This window comes from Podarcis filfolensis (genome assembly GCF_964270895.1).
Source record: "Podarcis filfolensis genome assembly, chromosome: Z".
Taxonomy (NCBI): Eukaryota; Metazoa; Chordata; class Lepidosauria; order Squamata; family Lacertidae; genus Podarcis; species Podarcis filfolensis.
The window spans coordinates 17648794-17669843 of record NC_139617.1 but is presented as its reverse complement, the minus strand read 5'-3'; the positions used below and the strand labels follow the sequence as shown (position 1 = coordinate 17669843).

The 21050-nt window shown below is 45.4% G+C and overlaps 2 protein-coding genes across 4 annotated transcripts in view; one reads left to right on the top strand and one right to left on the bottom strand.

The window, feature by feature from the left end:
* Positions 1-229: 229 nt before the first annotated feature.
* RPL36A (ribosomal protein L36a) lies at positions 230-3014 on the bottom strand. Its single transcript, XM_083596197.1, has 5 exons — positions 2864-3014; positions 2014-2119; positions 1315-1382; positions 829-951; positions 230-316 (listed from the first exon to the last, which is right to left on the bottom strand). Exons 1-5 carry the CDS (start codon positions 2864-2866, stop codon positions 296-298), a joined length of 321 nt encoding a protein of 106 aa, XP_083452323.1. The 5' UTR covers positions 2867-3014; the 3' UTR covers positions 230-295.
* Positions 3015-3046: 32 nt separating this feature from the next.
* BTK (Bruton tyrosine kinase) overlaps positions 3047-21050 on the top strand; it is a 34614-nt gene continuing 16610 nt past the window's right edge. The window contains exons 1-8 of one of the 3 annotated variants that reach the window (XM_083595972.1): positions 3047-3293; positions 5993-6127; positions 9423-9623; positions 12334-12432; positions 13815-13874; positions 15909-15990; positions 17975-18103; positions 20796-20863. In XM_083595972.1, coding sequence (XP_083452098.1) covers positions 9483-9623; positions 12334-12432; positions 13815-13874; positions 15909-15990; positions 17975-18103; positions 20796-20863 — 579 coding nt within the window. In that variant the 5' untranslated portion in view covers positions 3047-3293; positions 5993-6127; positions 9423-9482. Of the gene's footprint in view, positions 3294-5907; positions 6128-9422; positions 9624-12333; positions 12433-13814; positions 13875-15908; positions 15991-17974; positions 18104-20795; positions 20864-21050 lie in introns of those variants that run through there. The other 2 variants (XM_083595973.1, XM_083595971.1) reach the window with 2 other exon arrangements.

The window sequence follows — 21050 nt, the reverse complement described above, 5'->3', positions numbered from 1 at the left end:
TTTAAAAGCAGTTGTTTTTGTGTACCCTAGGTTCCCTCCATCAGGGACTGGAATGGTGGTGACAGCAAATACTGAAGAGTAAGATCCACTGGTAAACTTGCAGGGTTAGTGTGTTGCAGCTGGGCAATAAGGGGGTCAAGGAAAGCTATCTTGGGCCACAGACCTGCTTTGTCACAGGGATAAAATGAGATAAGCTCACACTAGTAAACAAAAATGGCTATGACACATATTAGGGTGATCCAATAGGACTTTTATTACATTTCATACACCAACCAACAATGGGTTCCACAGCAGCCTAGAACTGGATAACCTGGCCCTGTAAGGGGAAATAAAAAAACCAGACTGAGTATACAGCCAACAGCACCCGAAAGCATTTTTAATTTTGTAGATTCCCCACCACCCCCCATTTGCAAAAGAGGCTTATCACTTGCTATCAGCTGACCAGGACCACTCCCAAAGACTAAAGATAAACCTAGAAAATGATTTTAAACGTGTATGATTGTGGGTCCCATATAAGGCACCCTGAAAAGTATAGTTTTTCATACTATTTGAATCCACTGCACTCCTACAAAAAGCCCTAAAACAAGATAGGTGCATGAGAAAGGTGTACATATCCTGATTTGTTTTCACTTATTTATTCCTCCAACTCTTTTCTGTCATCACACTATATCAAACCCACTTTTACAATCAATCTAATGGTCCAAAGGACAGCTATTATCTCTCACTGTCACAACAAACACCCTCAATTAGCAAGACAGGCAGCATCACTTTGGACACTAAAGGATGGGGCCAGCATTGCACAGAACATGACTTAGCAAAGGATTGTACCTTTCTCTTCTTGTCTCCTCCCAACTCGAAGTGCTTGCACCTCTTAATGGCCAGCATCCTCTTTGACCTGCAATTGGGCTCCACACATTCCAGTCTCAGCACGATCTTCTTTGTGGTCTTTGCCTGAAACAGAAAAGAAAGTCTATTCAGGCCCTGACAAAGGCCTATCTCAACATTTGTCCCCTACCTTCCCTACACCTACTTACAAGGCAAGGCAGAAAGGGAAGCAGAAAAGTGAAAAGGTGAGGCAATCAGTCAGATTAGTATTCCGTGAAAATGAAAAGTGAACAAAATTAAGCTGAGATCCTAAAAAGGAAGATCCAGTCCCAGAAGTCCCGATTTTTCATTCATTCATTCATTCATTCATTCATTCATTCATATTAATTCCTGAAATAAACCCGCAACAGGAATTCTCCAGTTCCACACCAGCATACTCAGCTTCAAGTTGCACCATACGAGTTCCCATAGCCTTCCAGTTAGGCTCACCTTTTTGCGGAAGATGGGCTTTGTTTGGCCACCATAGCCACTCTGCTTGCGATCATATCGCCGCTTTCCTAATGGGAAGAAATTAAATCCTTCAGATAACAGTGAAGTCTACTTGAAACTCAACCCCCCTAAACACTACAAGACAAGGGAACAACCAACTTCACCATGAGGTAGGTTGGTTATCTGTATTCCTACAACATGCAACTGTTTCCTCCTGCCACACATTCTCGGAACAGCTTACCTTGCCTATTTTTCTCCCCTATGGTTCTGAGGTTTCACAAGCCAGGTGTTGTTTATCTACTTTACTGTCACAGTGTTGTGTGATGAGGTATACGCAGGGAGAATCTTTATTTTTAAATGTTAAGGGAACCTCTGTATTTATTCCCTTATCCCCCCCTGCCTCCACATTTTGTATGCGTTGTGCACACAAAGGCCAACACTGCAAAGTAAAAGCAAAATTCACTTAATGAAGTAGAACACTTCATGTATTCACGACATGTGCTGATTCCGTATTTCCCACATGGCACAATGCTCTGTACTCCTCCTGCATTTTCTTAAATTAATGAAAGATATGCTCAAATAACGTTTTACAGATGGCAATCCTAAGTTTCAAAAAAATGTACCATTTCTACAATATTGCAGGCATGCTCTTTGTGATTCCAAGAAATTGGGAGTAAAATGTACACTTCTGCAACTTACCCTGAGCATACAAAGACTCCTTGCCCTTCTTGTACTGGGTTACTTTGTGGGGCTGGTGCTTCCCACACTTTTTGCAGTAAGTCCTGCGGGTTTTGGGGACGTTCACCTGGCAAAGAAGAGCAAGTTAAGTTTTACAGCAGTAAGTGTGTCTCCTTAGCTTTGCATGCAACCATGTGATTATATCCTGCTAACTAGATAATTAGCATACCATGTGGTCAGGCAGAGTAAGATGCCCCTTAATAGGAAAACCCACCTAGCGAAAATGCATACAAGGGGCCAATGGAACATAGCTCACAGCAGTGTTCTTTTCAAGTGTAAATTGTGAAATAAATAAAAAACAGGACTTGAGCACAACAGCATTCTCACATCCCACAGCAACTGCTCTTCTGAGGTACACATGGCAATCGACAGGTTTACACGACGGAATTACAAATAATCAAATCCCTGCCAGCAGAAAATCAGCATGAGAAGGCTGGGTTGGAAACCTTTCCACAGACAAGCTAGTTTTCTATACGCAGGAATGCAAATGCCATTATATGCACCGTGCCCTCCGCCAACACCCCCGCAACCTGAACCACAGCTCAGCCTACAATAGCGTAAGAGCGACCTGCACTACCGTCAGGGCCTCGCTCCTTGGACAGGCACAATCAGGGTCTACCCTTCCCCTCCATGCCCATTCTGGCCTTGCCAACCTCGGGCCTTTTCCACCTCCCTTCTCTCCACAACCCAGCGATTCCCCAACCAAATCCCCCCAGCCCTGTCGGCCGTCTGTCGCCGCTTCTCTGAGACCCACGCCCGAACCGCTGCCCTTAGCCCCCGAAGCGGATGGCTTTGGATCCAAGCATCTCACCATCTTGCCAGCGTCAACGTCGCCTCCACAGAGAAAGAAAGAACTTCTTCCCGGAAGCGGAAGTCAAAGATACGCGAGAGCAGAAAAAGAAAGGGAAGCCGGAAGGCTAGAGCGTCACTCGCGGGCTCATCATAGAGTCGTCAAGGAGGAAGAACGAGCGAGCCGTGTCCGCCACCTTCAGGAAAAGAGAGGAAATTGCGGGCACATGTGCTTGCATGGCTTGTTCGCGTTGCACACTTACTTGAGAGTAACGAAGCCCCATTGCACTCGACGGGACTTACCTTAACATGGGTTAAGGTCGTGATGCATGAGTTGGTATATGAAGGAGATTTTTTCCAAGTGCAGCTTTTCCCAATTGGGACGTTGCGGCGACTGCGACGGATAAGGAGCAGCTGGCATAACATTTCCTTTTTACGCAGCTCATAGAAAGGTACAGACGTCTGGCAATGATACTGAAATCATAGCCATCGTAGCCATCTTCATAAAATAGTAATAATAGTAGTAAATGTTACAAGTAGAGAAAGTCACAAAAAAAGTTGTGTGGTGTGTTTTATTTAACCATTTTATCAGGAAGAGAGTTGCTCACATAGTGGATTACTTGGAAAGAGGAAGCTTTTGTGGCTGTGCAAACTCCGGAGATTCTCCCTATGTTCAACGGGCCTCACACTGGCGAGGGCTGCCTCTGGCCCTGACCTTCCCTATACACACGCACCCAGTACTTTATTTAGATTTCCACTGACAAACACACTCCTCTCCGACTTGGCCAAATGGCAGTTTTTGCAAATACTGTGGGGGAGAAGTTTCCTGACCTGGAGTTAACCTCAGCTCTGAGTTGCAGGCTGGGGTTAAAAGAGAGGCCTTGGTGCACATTAGGGTAACCCAAATGTTATGAAAGGCAGCGGTGATGTTCAGGCTTTTGAGTTGCCAAAACTCTTAGGCAGACAAATTGGTAAGCAAAACAGAAAGGGAGGCGGAAGAGGGAAATGGTTAATGTGGGCCATGGACAAAGAATGGGCATTGCTGTACATGTCACATCACCACCATAGATTTAAAACAATTTTACACTCAGTGCTTTTTTCCTGGGGGTACGCAGGGGTACACATACCCCTAAACATTTTTTGAATCTAAGTTTGGCCTCATTGAGGGGCAGTATTTCAATGTGAATAGGAAAATGAGAGTACCCCTAAACATTTTTTTTAGGAAAAAAGCACTGGTTATACTACTTTACCAGCTGCCACTTCTACCAAATAATCCTGGGACTTGTAGTTTACCTCCACAGAGAGCTACAGTTCCCAGCATTCATGGCAAGCTACAGTTCCCAGGATTCTTTGGGGGAAGCCATGACTGTGAACAAGATGTAAGTGTGCTCTAAGTGTGCAGCATGGTGTCATTGTGACCACAGTCTTCCTGTGCCTGGCATCACTCTTCATATTTTATGAAGCTCTCAAAACCAGCTCTAAAGTTAAGCCCCAGTTCAAATTGCACCCTGCTCAAGCCTTATTTGCTTGTAATGGCAGGATCCATCTTGGATATGACCCCTCTTCAGCTTGTTCTTTCTTATACAGTACAGGCAACATCTTCCTTTGCCTCTTTTGCAGTTTGCTGTGCAATACTTATGTATTCCAACCCCCTCCCCCATGCTCCAGAATTGGGCCAACTGGATTGGCGTGAAAGCTTTTGAGTTTCGCAGGATGTTTCCACAGGCTGACCCTACTTGATGAAGAATTCTGGAAAACAGAAAAAAAAATCTGAAATTAGCTCAATAAAAGATAGTTAATCGATTCTGTATCTTCCTTTCATTGTCTTCCCCTCTGCCTCTATGGCTGTGTACCCACTATAATTTTATAGCACATTCGCAGCACATTCTTTCCCTCAAATAATTCTGAGCATAGTAGTTTACCTCTCACTAAGTTATGATTCCCATCAACTGTTAACAAACTAGTGTCCAGAATTCTTTGAAAGAAATACAGTGGTACCTCGGGTTAAGTACTTAATTCGTTCTGGAGGTCCGTTCTTAACCTGAAACTGTTCTTAACCTGAAGCACCACTTTAGCTAATGGGGCCTCCCGCTGCTGCCGCCCCGCCGTAGCACGATTTCTGTTCTCATCCTGAAGCAAAGTTCTTAACCAGAGGTAATATTTCTGGGTTAGCGGAGTCTGTAACCTGAAGCGTATGTAACCCAAGGTACCACTGTAATGTGCTTCAAATGTACTTCAAGGTCTGGTATGCATGGAACCATCTGCTTGCAGTTAGTCCTGGAGCCAATTCTGTTTCTCCTTCCCTCTCCTTGCCTCTCTGCAGACAGACCTATTGCCTCTTACCAGGCAAGGCCTGGCCCCCCTACTGAGCTAGGACTTCCTTTTCTTGCAGCAAGACTGAAAGCTCCTTCAGGGGTTTATTGAGCTCATTTGCTTGCACAGAGCTTTCACGGTGGTTAGACTATGTCTGTTGCTTATTGAGCACTTGTTCTTATTTGTTTATGGGGTAGCTATACAACAACAAGCATTCACCCACGTTTTCCTGCAGGGTGTTTACACATCTTCCCATTAACAATTCGTTCATCTCACACTTTTCAATACATTTCCCAGTCACTTTCCTAGCAGCAAAAAACACTTGTGGCATTGTTTTTCTTAAAAAGCAGATTTGTTGCGCTAGGGTGACAGAGCGATTTAATCCATTTTCATTGTGCAAGCGTGAACCTATGGTGTGTGCTGGAAACCCACCCACAAATTAGTGACAGCCTGGGCTGGAGGCCCCAGATGGGCATTTATTGTGGGATCAGTATTCCCCATATAAACAAGTCATTTGCAGCAGCCACACAACATAGTTCACATCAAAATGCCAGCCCATTTTAACCCCCCCCTTTAATCAAGATTAACTCTTTTCAGGGGAAAGAGGATAACAGGAAGGGGGGGCACCTTTTGCCAATGACCTGTTCGCAAATTAACCCCCTTATGTCTGGAGACACCCTGAGGGTGGCATCATGGTTGAAAGGAAATAAAGACAGTTTGGTCAGAAACTAAGAAAAGGGGAACTGAAAGGGTGGGGTTAGCTCCAGATGACAGTCTTCCCTGCAGTGCAACACAGCTCTTTGACTGAGTCTCCTGCTGCTGCCATTCCTTTCACCAGCCGTTCAAAGATTTAAAAACCATCCACCTATTTGCCGGCTGTTCCAGAGTCCAGAGTCGTCTCAAGGAACCTGCTGCTTTTGAGAGGAGCCCATTGCAGCACCGTGTGTGGAACAGCAAGGACAAGAGTCAACCAGTGAGTCTTTAATCCTTTGCGCTAGCCCAGAATCAACAGTGCTTTTGAAAAAGAGAGAGGGAGAGAGAGAGGAGAGCAGACTAAGAAGGGGGAGGGCGAAATGAAAGCAATGAAGGCAGGTCAATTTGTAGCCTCATTCAGGAATCAAGTGGAAAATTTCAGAGTGATGATCTCGGGCCTGAGAACACCAGTAGGAATCAGAGCAACAGCAGATTTGATGAGTGTTGTGCAACTAAATTGTGGGCCACGCAGACACTCTAGTTTTCTGTTCTCAGGTGTATTTCCCAGCCCACGCACCTCTGGCTGCTGGTATTCAAATCCTGGACGCCATGTCTTCTTAATTCTGTACCTTGCAGATATACATGTGCGTACGCAGAAATGTCGGAAGCTGCCTTACACTGTCAGACTAATGGTCCATTTAACTCAGTATTATCCACACTGAGGTGCCAGAGATCAAATCTAGGACCTTCATGTGGAGCATGTGCACTACTGCTGAAGAGCAGCTCCTGATTACGCTGCATTTGTACTCTTCCAAGGAACATGGCATCTGTGGCCATCACAAGGCATCTGTGCGCAGAGACCAGACAGTGATGGACTTGCTTTTTGAAGCCATTCACATAGGGAATTAAAAGTATTTCGATGGCTTCTTTTCTTACATGCTATGTTTTCTCTTACTTTTTGTATAAAGGAAGAGTAAGTAAATAAATATGGAACATTTGTGATTATGGACAAAATTAGAGCCATGGTAGATAGCAGAGCAGGCGACGCGGGTGGCGCTGTGGGTTACACCACAGAGCCTAGGGCTTGCCGATCAGAAGGTCGGCGGTTCGAATCCCCGCGACGGGGTGAGCTCCCGTTGCTCGGTCCCTGCTCCTGCCAACCTAGCAGTTCAAAAGTACGTCCAAGTGCAAGTAGATAAATAGGTACCACTCCGGCAGGAAGGTAAACAGTGTTTCCGTGCGCTGCTCTGGTTCGCCAGAAGCGGCTTAGTCATGCTGGCCACATGACCCAGAAGCTGTACGCCGGCTCCCTTGGCCTATAGAGCGAGATGAGCGCTGCAACCCCAGAGTCAGCCACGACTGGACCTAATGGTCAGGGGTCCCCTTACCTTTAGATAGCAGAGCCAAGAATTTATAGACAATTAATAAATTAATTGGCAACTGGTTCCCCCCTCCTTCTGTATGGGAACTGTTTGTTAGGCTTATGTATCACCCTTCATCGTAAGATCTCAGGGCGATTCACAAGATAAAAATACAAGGTTAAAACACAAATAAATAGTTAAAACAAAAGCAGCAGAACTATAACCTCCCCACAGAAATATATAAAACATTATAATAGCATTCAACCAGTGCTTTCCAGTGTTCAAAGTAGTACAGATGCATTATCTAATTGTAATCCCATATGGATTGCAATTGCAGATGAGAGTGTAGCTCAAAAGTCTGTGTTAGCTTTTTTGAACATTGCTTGGCTCTATCTAATTAATGCCTTCATTTTCTGACGCTCTGGAAGTTGTGCTAGGGAGCAACCTACTTCTAATACAAAAAGCAAAGGTTGGCCCAGAAGAGAAAAAAATCCAAAAAGTAATACTTTTATTAGGTTGAACAAAATGCTACAAAATAGTGTGCAAGTTTTTGAGCCCTCCATAACTCATTATCAGGCTTTGTGGTAAACAAAACAAGATTGGGGGAAGAGGAAGGGGAAAAATTGGCTGATGTTGGACGAAATCTGAATTTAGTCAGTCTTAATATGGGAGGAGAAGGTACTACTCATTCCAACGAGGACCTATTTCAAATGTGGAAAACTTTTGGCCCGTCCAATGTTAATGAACTACAACTTCCATCAACCTCTGCAAGCATGGGTAATGACCAGGCATGATGGGATTTGTAGTTTAGCAACATCCAGAGCGCCAAATTTTCCCTACACTTGGTATATTTTGCTATTTTGTAGGTTTCAGTGGGACTGTTTCCCAAGACAGACATACAATGGTTCATCATCCTTGTGAAAATATAAAATCAAGCTGTTACACCCAGATCTCCATGCTTAGGTGAAACACAAAGGTTCCTTCAATGGGGAAAACAAATAGGAATACAGAGCAGCTATGCTGTTTTTAGATTAGCAAAGTTGGGAAACTGAAACATATTTAAACTGTGCAGTTCTTTTTTCTGATGGGGCCTCATCATATCTGAAAGCCCCACAATCTGTGCAGATGAGAAGGCTTATCAAGACGTTAGATCCATAAGATAGATACTACTTCTACTTCCAAGCAGCTGGTGTCCTCTGTTGCATGGAATTGGATCCATCTCCAACTGCACATGGAAGTAGCTCCCATGGCAACTTTGGCCAGGCATGTTTTTAGGAGCACCAGAACATGACGGAACTTTTCATAATCTTACAGAGAACGTCAGAACCCAAAGTCAGCTCTCAGCATCGATTGCACACATGGCAAAAGAGATCATGGAAGTCATTAACACCTATTATTTTGAGTATCAAAGTTCTGCATCATGGAAAAATTGAACCCTGCATTTATGTTTCACAGGGTGCGAAAGAAGGGCTTTGCACCTTGCCCAGCAGAGAAACCGTGCGCCTTGCACCCCTCCTGGGCAACGCCCCACCCGCAAGTCCTGAGCCTCCCCCATTAGTCAAAACAAAGGGGGAAGGGAGCAGGAGATTTGTACTGCCGGGCGTTCCCGGTTCCCTTTTGACAGTGGCGGCAGCAGCGGCAATCAGCAGCCCGCAGCCAGCCAGAGCCAACTGCGCTACCAGGCTGGCTCCGGGCTGCTGAGGCTGCCACTGCCACATTTCCCGGGGACAGATTTGCAAACCTGGGGACATTCCGGGGACAGATTTGCAAATCCAGGGACTGTCCCCAGGAACCGGGGACGTCTGGTAACCCTAGTATAGACAATACTGAGCTAGGTGGACCAATGACTGTCGTGGTATAAAGCCACTTCCTAAGTTCCTTTGTTTACATGGCACTGAAATGATCCCAAAAAGGAACCCAGCAAGCTGTAGGGAGAACATTCCGTAGTCAGGGGGCCACCACTGAAAAAGCCTTTTCCCTAGTATCTCACTTGGCTGGGGCAACCAAAGAAGGACTTCTGAAGATGGTCTGGGTTTGTGCATCTTGAATATTTATCACCCTGAATGTATTTTGATTTAATAAGAAAGAGAATTAGCTAGCTTTGAGTCATTAACAGTGCAATATAAGCATGTTTACACAGAAGTCTGTTAATCAGGGCTTCCTTTCTAGTCTATATTATGATGATGATTGCAGCTGTCCCTTTTTGTTGATTAGCGGAAGTCCAGCGAATCCACCGTGGAAGGGGAGGAGGAGGAGGAGAAGGTGACGTGAGCCATGTCGAATGTTATCCTGGAGGGCATCTTTCTAAAACGCTCTCAGCAGAAGAAGAAGACATCCCCTCTCAACTTCAAGAAACGGCTCTTCCTGCTGACTGAGAGCAAGCTCTCCTACTATGAGTACGACTTTGAGCGCGGGGTGAGTCACAGAGAAGAGACAGCTGGCTGTGATAGAAGTGAGGTAAAGGTAAAGGGACCCCTGACCGTTAGGTCAAGTCGTGACCGACTCTGGCGTTGCGGCGCTCATCTCGCTTTATTGGCTGAGGGAGGCAGCGTACAGCTTCTGGGTCATGTGGCCAGCATGACTAAGCCACTTCTGGAGAACCAGAGCAGCGCACAGAAATGCCGTTCCTTCCCGCCGGAACAGTACCTATTTATCTACTTGCACTTTGAGGTGCTTTCGCACTGCGAGGTTGGCAGGAGCAGGGACCGAGCAACGGGAGCTCACCCCGTCACGGGGATTCGAACCACTGACCTTCTGATCGGCAAGTCCTAGGCTCTGTGGTTTAACACACAGCGCCACCCGCGTCCCTAGAAGTGAGGTAGCTGGGTGCAAATGAGTATATGGCTTTTGCGCCTTTAATAGTTGCATTAAAGAGGGACTTCTAGCAGGTAGTTGTCACTAAGGATGCAGCAACGCTGTCCTCTTTTGAACCTAGCCACCCTAAAGCTGCTGATTGTAGATGCCATGAAAGGGCAGCAAGTGTTTAGTTATTTAATTTATTGTTACTGTATTTTTACTGACAGGGACACGGAAATGTATGTGTAGGATTTTCTGTCTCAGGTGCCCAAGGGACCAGTTAGGCTGAGGGATGGTGAATGGCCCATGATCACCTAGTGAACTTTGTGGCTGAGTGGGGATTTGAAGCTGGATTTCTACTGTCCCAGTCTGACATGCTCAACTAGGTATGGGGAGCCTGTTGTTGAACTCTGATTTCTCTCAGCCCCAGATAATGATCAGGGATGGTAAGATTTTGAAATATACTCAGAGTCGCAAAGTGATTTCATGCTCTTTATTCAGCTCATAGTGGTGAGGAGGAATGAATGAATGTCCCCTCAAAGTATCTGCTTTATATACATTATTTACACAATGGGCTGCACATGATTGGCTCATTCTGGAATTCTACTGTAAGCCAATCAGGTTGTGGATTCACTTATATCTGGAGCATGATTGGGTGGTTCCTGCCAACCAATCATACTGCTGCATTGTTCTAGGACCAATCAGACTGCTGCATTCTGAATCCTATTGTTCTAGGACCAATCAGACTGCTGCAGTTTGGATCCTATTCAACTCAGTACATAACAGATTTCAAGAACAATGTGGTGGGGTGCCTACACTAACTCTCTGAAGGCACACAAAACACCTGGATCTTGTAAAGGAGATCTACATGAGGAAGGCAGTTTTTGTCTGTGCAGCAAACACAGCTGCATTGCGATCTAAGGCCCATTGAACTGGCTGAGTGCTGTCACATCTGCACGGTTACATGCAAAGTGCTCTTAAACCATTTTGACAGCCTGGAAACCTTAGCTTGTTAAGGATGCCCAGGATTGTAGCTTGATTGGGGGGGGGGGGGTAAGGTCTCTTAACAACCCTCAGCGTCTTTAACAGACTACAGTCCCCGGGATCCTTTGGGGGAAGCCATGTCTTGTTAAAGTGGCATAATAGTGCTTTAATGTATGGTATGTGGGTGTGATTGTTTTGATGCATACAGAAGGACTCATGTTTTGATCCTAGGGACTCAGCTACATTAGTAAAAAAATAATAATTTTTAAATGTGTTATAACAGTGTTACACCGCATGGTGCTGTGGAGTTCAATTCTCGGCAATGTGATTTCTCATTATTATTATTATTTTAATGTATTTTTATTAAAGATTTTCTTGATTTACAGAAGTATGTGTAATGTGTCTCTCTCGTATTTTTTCCACGTAACATTTTTACAAATCAGTTTCATTTGTTGAGACATTAGGAAGAAAAGGGGGAGAGGGGGGGAGGGGGGAAGATGGGTGGGGTCGGGTGGCAATGTTTCTATTATACTTAATGTATGTAGGGTTTGGTGTCAGCGTTGCTTGTGCAGGTTCTCTGCTGTTTACTTGTGTTCCTTTGGTGGTGAGAGAGGTTGGGGTTGGCCTAGGGTGTGGTTGTTTGTTTGTTATTGGCTGTGGTGATCTTTGTTTCCATGTGTGAGTGGGGTGGGTGGGTGTTTTGGATCAGGTTAGCCATATTGATTTGTATGCTGTTGGTGGATTATTGTCATTGTCTTGTTGGGCTGTGAATGTGCTAAAGGGGAGCCATACCGGGGTGAAGGCGTCTTCTTCTGTTTGTCCCCGTGTCAGTTTCAGTTTATTGGTTAATTGGTAGTATTTGGTACCATTGGTCCATGCTTACTCCTGACAGGTTTCTCCAGTGTCTGGTTATGGTGTTTCTGGCTGCTGAAAGTAGGTGGGTTATGAGTTCTTTGTGGTGTAAATGGGCATTGTTGTCTTGGAAGATGTTTAGTAGGGCCAATTCTGGGGTGATTTCTAATACTTGCTTAGTTATTTTACATATTTCTCGTATGGCTGTTGTCCAGAATAGTTGGATTTTGGGGGCACTCCCACCACATGTGGAGGTATGTGCCTGGGGAGGTGCACCCTCTCCAGCATTTTGGTGAGGTTCCTGGGCGTATTAGCGCTAGTTTTCTTGTTGTTAGGTAACCACCTGTAGGTGATTTCTCATTATGAACTTTACAATGCATTTTCCTAAAACTTTTTTTGTGTGTGTCTAGACCCAGCCTAAGCCACTAGCTGTGCAAGTAGTGCTGGCTCAAAGCTGGACTGTCTTAAAGCATTCCTGTTTTCTCCTTTGCAGCGTCGAGGAAGTAAGAAAGGCTCTGTGGACATTGAGAAGATCACCTGTGTAGAGACTGTGGCTCCAGAGAACAATCCTCCACCAGAACGGCGAATCCCGGTAACGAAGCACTAATGTGCCTTCATTTCAGACAGGATGTTCCTGCTCTCAGCAACCACAAGATTCTCCTGCTAAACATATACATGCATTCCCTTTGGGGGGGAATGCCACACTGTTTTTCAGTGCTCCACAGTTACATCAAATTGCCATCCAGGGACAGTGCCCTAAACCAGCTGTGACATGTCTCCTTGTGGTCAGTGGAGGGTCCATATCCATACCCACAAGGGAGGCCACAGAATAGTGGACCAACACAGATACCTGCATTTTGGGATTCCCCTTGAAGGAGTATTTCATGGGTCTTGGGGCTGTCAGGGCGAAGTCCTGGAGTTCCAAATGTATCACTGGTACTAGCTGCTTGTGAGGTTCAGTGTAGGAGCATAGCTGAGTGAGCAGAGCATCTGCTTTGCATGCAGAAGGTCCCAGGTTTGATCCCTGGAGTCTCCAGGTAGGACTGGGAAAGATGCTTCTCATGGTCCTTCAGTGCTAGACCTGCATGGGGAACCTCAGGTATAGGGGCCAACTGGAACTCTCCCATCTCCCCTGCTTCCCTCCCTGGCCCTGGACGGAATGCATCCTTTGACTTTGACAATTCCTCTTGATTGTGTGAATGGAGGGCAAAGAATGGAAGGTGTGTGGAGAAGCTAGCTTACTTTACAAAGGTAAAATATATATTTGTTGCTTTGCCCCCTGTTATAAGAAAAAAATACCTGCTCCTTTTCCTTTATGGGGTATTCCAGGGCCCATATAGAGTCCTTAAGTGGGTTCCCTATCAGTAGGAGAAAATAACAGAGGCCAACCAGAGTATATTGAGAAGCAAAGCAGCTAGTAAACCTGTATTCAAGAAACTGTTGCAACAGGGTCCCCACTCACCACACGCAGACCACCCCCCCTAAAACATCAGGCATACATCACAGAAGGAGGTAGTCTACAGCAGCTGAGGCGGTCTACAGCAGAAATCCTGTTTGCTAGGATGGTCACTGACTGCATTACCTGGGCAGCCTGGCCATTCTTTTCTGATGGTTGATACTTTAGTTCCTGAATCCAGGCCACAGGCTCACCCTATTCATACACAAATGTGCCCTTAAGACAGGATTTGCAAGCAAAAAGACAATGGGAAGGCTTTCCCCATTTGCCTCCCTTCCTGCAGAGGAGTATTTGAGGTCATTGGGAGAGTTAAAATGGCTTTAGGATTGTTCTCCTGTACTATTTAAGACACATGGTTCATATATTTAGATATGTGTGCATTTATGAATATTTATTTTCTATATTTGAGACCTTAAAATTTAAGCACACCCACTTTCACCTGCCCACAGTTTCCTGGACGTGAGTTTTGGTGTACATTTCTAATGTACTAATCTCCCATCTATTTCACATGCACACAGAGAAAAGGAGAAGATCTAAGTGAGACAGACATCATAGAGAGGTTCCCCTATCCTTTCCAGGTGAGCTGTTTTTCCTGTTAGCCACCCCATCATAGACAGTTGGGTCACATGTTCCAGACTCAAGAGAATGTGTCTGTACCTGTCTTGTCTCTTACTTTATTGCCCTTAATGACTCCCAGAATCTGTTGCTTTAGTCCTCCACCATCCTGCCCCATGGTCAAGCCACAGGTACAGCTAAAACATTATCAGGTACATTTATACAAAAAAAAAAAAAGGCGAAAGAATTTGTTGGCAGGATGGTTTTAGCTCAAAATGCCTTTAAACAGGGCTACTCTGGACTTAAGGGACGCGGGTGGCGCTGTGGGTTAAACCACTGAGCCTAGGACTTGCCAATCAGAAGGTCGGCGGTTCGAATCCCCACGACGGGGTGAGCTCCCGTTGCTCGGTCCCTGCTCCTGCCAACCTAGCAGTTCGAAAGCACGTCAAAGTGCAAGTAGATCAATAGGTACCGCTCCGGCAGGAAGGTAAACGGCGTTTCTGTGCGCTGCTCTGGTTCACCAGAAGCGGCTTAGTCATGCTGGCCAGATGACCCGGAAGCTGTACACCGGCTCCCTCGGCCAATAAAGCGAGATGAGCGCCGCAAGCCCAGAGTCGGCCACGACTGGACCTAATGGTCAGGGGTCCCTTTACTTTTACCTTACTCTGGACTTAATAGTCTTACAGTGACGGACCTACATTTCTGGGGCCCTGAATGTTGAAGTGTCGCAAGGCGCTCCTTCACAACCAGCAGCGAGGTCTGGATAACTGCTCTTATCTTCTTCAGTGGGGTTGTTCCACGACAGATCACCACACCTGTACAACGTCTGTGCTACTGATGGTCAAGCTTAGGAATGTTGAAATATATACAGTGGTACCTCTAAGATGCGAACGGGATCCGTTCCGGAGCCCCGTTTGCATTTACAGGTAAACGTAACTAGCGACGGCGTGTCTGCGCACACACACGTCGCTTTTTGTCACTTCTGCGCATGCATGTGACATCATCTTGAGCGTCTGCGCATGCGCAGACGGCGAAACCCGGAAGTAACGCGCTCCGTTACTTCTGGGTTGCCGAGGAGCGCAACTCGAACGCGCTCAACTCGAAGCATATTTAACGCAAGGTATGACTGTACAACAAAAAATGAATAGGTTGAGTCATGCCGCTCAAATTGGGTCTAGTGGACCAAAAAATTTTAAGCCATGTGGACCAAAGTCACTTCTGGGACCCGTCCAGGATTTGGGCCCTGAAGCTTAAGCGTCATAGTCTTATGCTCCTCTTCCCCTGGCTAAAACTGCACACACACCATATATTTAAAGAACACAGCCCAAGAGTCCTGGGAACAATAGTTTGCCAAGGGTTTGGGGAACTAGTTCTGTAAGGGGTAAACCACAATCCTTAGGATTTTTTTTTTTTGGTGGGGGGAGTCAAATGCTTTAAATGTGTGGTGTGTGCATGCAGACTTTCAGACCGTTGGTCTTTGTAGTCCAGTACTGTCAGTTTCGGTTTCTCTGTTTCTCATTTACCTGGTTTAAAATCCAATTCTCCATGTTGCCACAGCAATTTGGATTTAAAAAAATCCTTTCGAATATTTTCAGTGAGAATTCCTCTTAAGATACATTTTTGACTGAAATTTTGATTAAAACACTTTTGTGTGTGCGTGCGCAAAAATGCATTTTTGTATCTTATTTTCATGACAGTATGGATTTTGTTTGTACTTTCTCCTTATGAATTTTTTTTTGTATTCACTGTTTGGTTGGATAACTCCATCAAAAATTTCAGAAGAATGCAACTTTCAAAGGACAATTGCGTTTCAGTTATCATATTGGTTTACCAAGCATGAATCACATCATTTCTCTTTACAGTCACATAAAATCCTATTTCTTTCTCCCATCCCTTCTTTCAATAAGCAATAAACCAGCCATGGTACATTTAAGAATCCCCTGCCATTATTGGTCTCTTGGACATGTGCCTCAGACCCCCATCTTGATATGACACTATTGTCTGTGTACAATGTGTTTGTGGCTGTCATCTGTGCTGCTCTGACTCTGTTCCACTAGGTGGTGTATGATGAAGGGCCCCTCTATGTCTTCTCTCCAACAGAGGAGTTGAGGAGCCGCTGGATTCACCAGTTGAAAAATGGTAAGTCTCTCTCTCTCTCTAGTAGTTAAAAGCTAGATATTTTAAATAGGAACAATATTTTGCAGGAAGGATTCAGGTGGAAAATTAGATTTGCACACTTGAAATGAATTAAAGCAATCTGTTGCCCTTTTGCAACAAAGCCACTTAAAAGCATACACACACAGCTGACTTTTTGCTCTTAGGAAAGTGAAGCACCCTGAAAAGTGTGAGAAGAATGAATATTAACAAGAAGGCATATAAATGCCCTGTAAGCAAATCAGGATGAATTCCAGATGAATGCTTACTGTTGTATAACTTCCCTGCAGACAAATCAGAATGAGTGGCCTGTAACAGGGTTTCCAGCTGTTTCTGGACTACAATTCCCATCATCCCTGACCACTGGTCCTGCTAGCTAGGGATGATGGAAGTTGTAGTCCGAAAACAGCTGGAGACACAAGTTTGGGAAACCCTTCGCTATATAGACCAGACATAGTCTAACCTCTGTATATGCTATGCGGAAGCAAATCTGGATGAATGTTTAATAAACAGGTCATCTAGAGGAGCAGTAGCCTGAGGAGAAATTGCTTTTTGCATGGATGACAACCTGATTACAAGTAAAGTCATTACATGCTTCCTTCCAATAATCTTATTTAACTAAGGTTCACACAGGTTCCTTGTTCTGGAGTGCCCTTATAACGCAAAAAAACAATAGATTCCTTTCTCCAACAACCCTGGCAGTCTTACCTTTTAAAAATTTGTCTCACCTGATATATATCAACATGTCAAGCTTTTTACACAGTAAGGCCACAACTAATAATAATAATAATAATAATAATAATAATAATAATAATAATAATTTATTATTTATACCCCGCCCATCTGGCTGGGTTTCCCCAGCCACTCTGGGCGGTTTCCAGCAGATTAAAATACAATGATTCATCCAGTATGAAAAGCTTCCCTAAACAAGGCTGCCTTTGGATGTCTTCTAAAAGTCTAATAGTTGTTTGTTTCTTTGACATCTGATGGGAGGGTGTTCCACAGAGTGGGCACCACTACTGAGAACCCCTGACCATTAGGTCCAGTCGTGACCGACTCTGAGGTTGCGGCGCTCACCTTGCTTTATTGGCCGAGGGAGCCGGCGTACAGCTTCCGGATCATGTGGCCAGCATGACTAAGCCGCTTCTGGTGAACCAGAGCAGCACACGGAAATGCCGTTTACCTTCCCGCTTGAGCAATACCTATTTATCTACTTGCACCTTGATGTGCTTTTGAACTGCTAGGTTGGCAGGAGCAGGGACCGAGCAACGGGAGCTCACCCCGTTGCAGGGATTTGAACCGCCAACCTTCTGATTGGCAAGTCCTAGGCTCTGTGGTTTAACCCACAGCACCACCCGAGTCCCCTTTATAGGTTAGGTAGGTGGTAAAGCCTTGACCAGGGTTGGCACAAAGATTGAGGGTGCCCTGACAAAAATTCCCTCTAGGACTCGCCCAGCACTATCCTGATGCCCCCAAAATAATCTTACAAAGGGGCAGAGAGGTGAGTGGTGGGGATTGGCGATGAGTATCAGGCCGTGCCAGGGATGTGTGCATTTTTTTAATGTGCCATAAGACTCTTCCTCTTCAGGCCAAGATTAAGCAATTGGACCATTTGAGGAGATTAACATTGCTTGCTTCTTTTTAACCTGATTGGCCGCATTTGAATCATCATATATCGGTTTACTAAAGCGTGATGTGAATGTACCCCCCTTTTTTTTGCCCACACATGCAAGCCCTTCACTTCCTCCTTCACCTAAGCTGGCAAGCAAGCCAGGAAGTTCTCGTTGACAGTTGTTTCCTGTTTCATCCGAATTGGGAAACTATGGCTAGCAGCTCTGGAGGAAGTCAAGATATTGAACCAACTTCAAACCGAGTTTCAATATCCAGGTTTTTTGTTTTGTTTTCTGAAACTGTTTACCATCACTCAAACAAGATCAGAAACTATAGTAACCCTTCCTTCCTGCTGCAGTGATCTGCTACAACGCCAACCTGGTGCAGAAATATCATCCCTGCTTCTGGACTGACGGACAATACCTCTGCTGCTCCCAGACAGCAAAAATGGCCATGGGCTGCCAGATTCTGGGAGGCAAGAGTAGAAGTAAGAATTCACTTTGGCTGTTTTTTGAACTTTCCTTGTGGTTTGTATATGTTGGTGCACTTCATCTTTGCTTAAAGCCAGGAGGAGGAACCTGTTCCACTCCAGATATTTGTACTACAACCCACCTCATTCCTGACCACTAATCGTTCTGGCTGGGGCTGATGGGAGCTGGAATCTAGAAACCTTGTTTTTTTTTTGAAGGGGGGCAGGCACAGGTTCTCCAGTCCTGATGGAAATAATAGACACCTCCACCTCACCTCTGCTTTATTTATGACTGGGGCAGACACATGTTTAAGATACATATGCCTGCTTTGTCATGTCTAAAGTAAGGTAAAGGGACCCTTGAACATTAGTGCCAGTCATGGCTGACTCTGGGGTTGCGGCGCTCATCTCGCTTTAGTGGCTGAGGGAGCCGGCATACAGCTTCCGGGTCATGTGGCCAGCATGACTAAGCCACTTCTGGCGAACCAGAGCAGCGCACGGAAATGCCGTTTACCTTCCCGCCGGAGTGGTACCTATTTATCTACTTGCACTTTGACGTGCTTTCGAACTGCTAGGTTGACAGGAGCAGGGACCGAGCAATGGGAGCTCACCCCGTTGCGGGGATTCAAACTGCCGACCTTCTGATCGGCAAGTCCTAGGCTCTGTGGTTTAACCCACAGCGCCATCTGCGTCCCATCTTGTCATGTCTAGTTCGGCATATTTGGCCTAGTTTCAGAGCACAGAACCAGAAAGCTGGCTTGAAATGCAGGTGCCCCTAATCATCTTGTGGGGGTCTAAAGCATTCCTGAAAACAGAAAATCAGATGTAATAACAGAAGAGTTCTGGGTCATTTGATCAAAGATCCACCTAGCCTCCAACAGATCCTGAGTGGAGTAGACGGTAGCATAGGAAGTTGCCTATTGCTCCATTTACCTCAGTGCAGTCCACACTGACTGGCAGCAGCTGACAGGGTTTCGGCAGTAGTCTTTCCCAGCCCTACTTGATGGGCTGCTGTGAGAGTGGAGTGCTGGACTAGGTGGACCTTTGGCTTGATTCACCAAGGCTCTCCTGAGGTCTAAATCTTAAAGCAGCCACCAGCCTGAGGGTTGAACTTGAGTTCTTCTGCAGGCAGAGCAGATGCTTCACTGCTGAGCTTGCAGGAAGTTGTTGCTGCCCATCATGCCTTGCTTGTGGCATGATCTTGATGACGACGGTGATGATGAACAACAATGATAGCAACAACATGGTCTCTAGTAATCAGAGGTGTGTTACCTCTGAATCACCTCTGGTATGTGATATGAGCATAGAGAGCTTCCTTTCTTGTCCACTTTGCCTAATAAGCTTCTAAACCTATTCCAGCCTTCTCCTTCCAGATGTTTTGGGCCACAACTTCCATAAGCCCTAGCCAGTTGAATATTTGGAGACCAGGAAGGCTGTTCAGCTCAGGCTGGTGGCAGTTGTCAGTAGAGGATTTTTCTCACCTACTCTAAAGAGCAACCTCCCTAACAAAGCAAGGCCTTGTAACCCTTTCAACTGGAGTGCTCTCCCCTGCCCTGCTATAGTAGTTCACTACTTTCAAAGAGTGCCGTGTGTGAGTTTGAGGAAGGCACTCTTCACTTTTGAATAGGGATTTGCCAGGGGTTGAGGACCTCCAGCCTGCAGTTCAGTCTCAGCCCACCAGGGGGTGCAATTTAGCCTGCGAAGCCTTTTCTCCTACGCCACATGTCAATCATCTGATTGGACTGCCCACCTACCAGTCTCCAAGCATCAGATGATTGAGTTGGTTCATGGGGTGGGGAGATAAATATCTGCCCTGCCAGACTGAAGAGATTCCCCATCTTTGGAACAGACAGAACATCCTCAGTCTGTCCTGTCTTATTTTCGCTGGCACTCCTTTATAGTTCCATTCCATCCTGTTTCATGCTGATTTTTGGAAATAGTGCATGGAAATTTATTATTTAAATTGTACTCTTTTTATAAGCATTATTGTCTGCATCCCCCCTCCCACAAATGCTATTTTTCAGGGCTTTTTCAGTGCACTTTCATCATCATCATCATCATCATCATCATCAATTTATAATTTATACCCTGCCCAGCTGACTGGGTCTCCCTAGTCACTCTGGGTGGCTCCCAACAGAATGAATAAAATAATAATAATAATAATAATAATAATAATAATGCAATAAAACATCAGACATTAAACACTTCCCTGGACAGGGCTGCCTTCAGATGTCTTCTAAAAGTCAGATAGATGTTTATTTCCTTGACATCTGATGGGAGCGTGTCTGCCTGGTTCCCTGTAACCTCACTTCTTGCAGTGAGGGAACCACCAGAAGGCCCTCGGCACTGGACCTCAATGTCTGGTCAGATTGATGGGGATGGAGATGCTCCTTCAGGTATACTGGACTGAGGCCATTTAGGGCTTTAAAGGTCAGCACCAACACTTTGAATTGTGCTCGGAAACATACTGGGAGCCAATGCAGGTCTTTCTGGACCGGTGTTATGTGGTCTCAGCAGCCACTCACAGTCACCAGTCTAGCTGCCAGAGATCATTGACCAGCGCAACCAAGGCAGTTTCACATAAAATTTTATACACATTTTATACGCATTTTAACCGTAAAAGATGTGGTTTTGGGTGCGTGATGAAGATTTTCTCTCTCTATTCCTACTGGAGATGCACTTAAAATGCCCTGCTTTCCTCTAATTGAAGGTTTCAGAAGTGGCCGTTGTCTTCTCAAGCCTGACAAGCCTCTACCACCAACTCCAGAGGAGAACAAGGTATGAGCAGCCAGGATTTGCATTTTTTGTGGTGGGTGGGTTGCACCTTGGGGCAGAGACAGGATTAGGGCAGGGGTGAGGAACCTTCAGCCCATGGACCAACCCTAGCCTTCCAACTGGCCTATTTTGGCCCATGAAGCCATTTCTCTTAAACCACACTAACTTTTCATCACTTGTGACATCATCT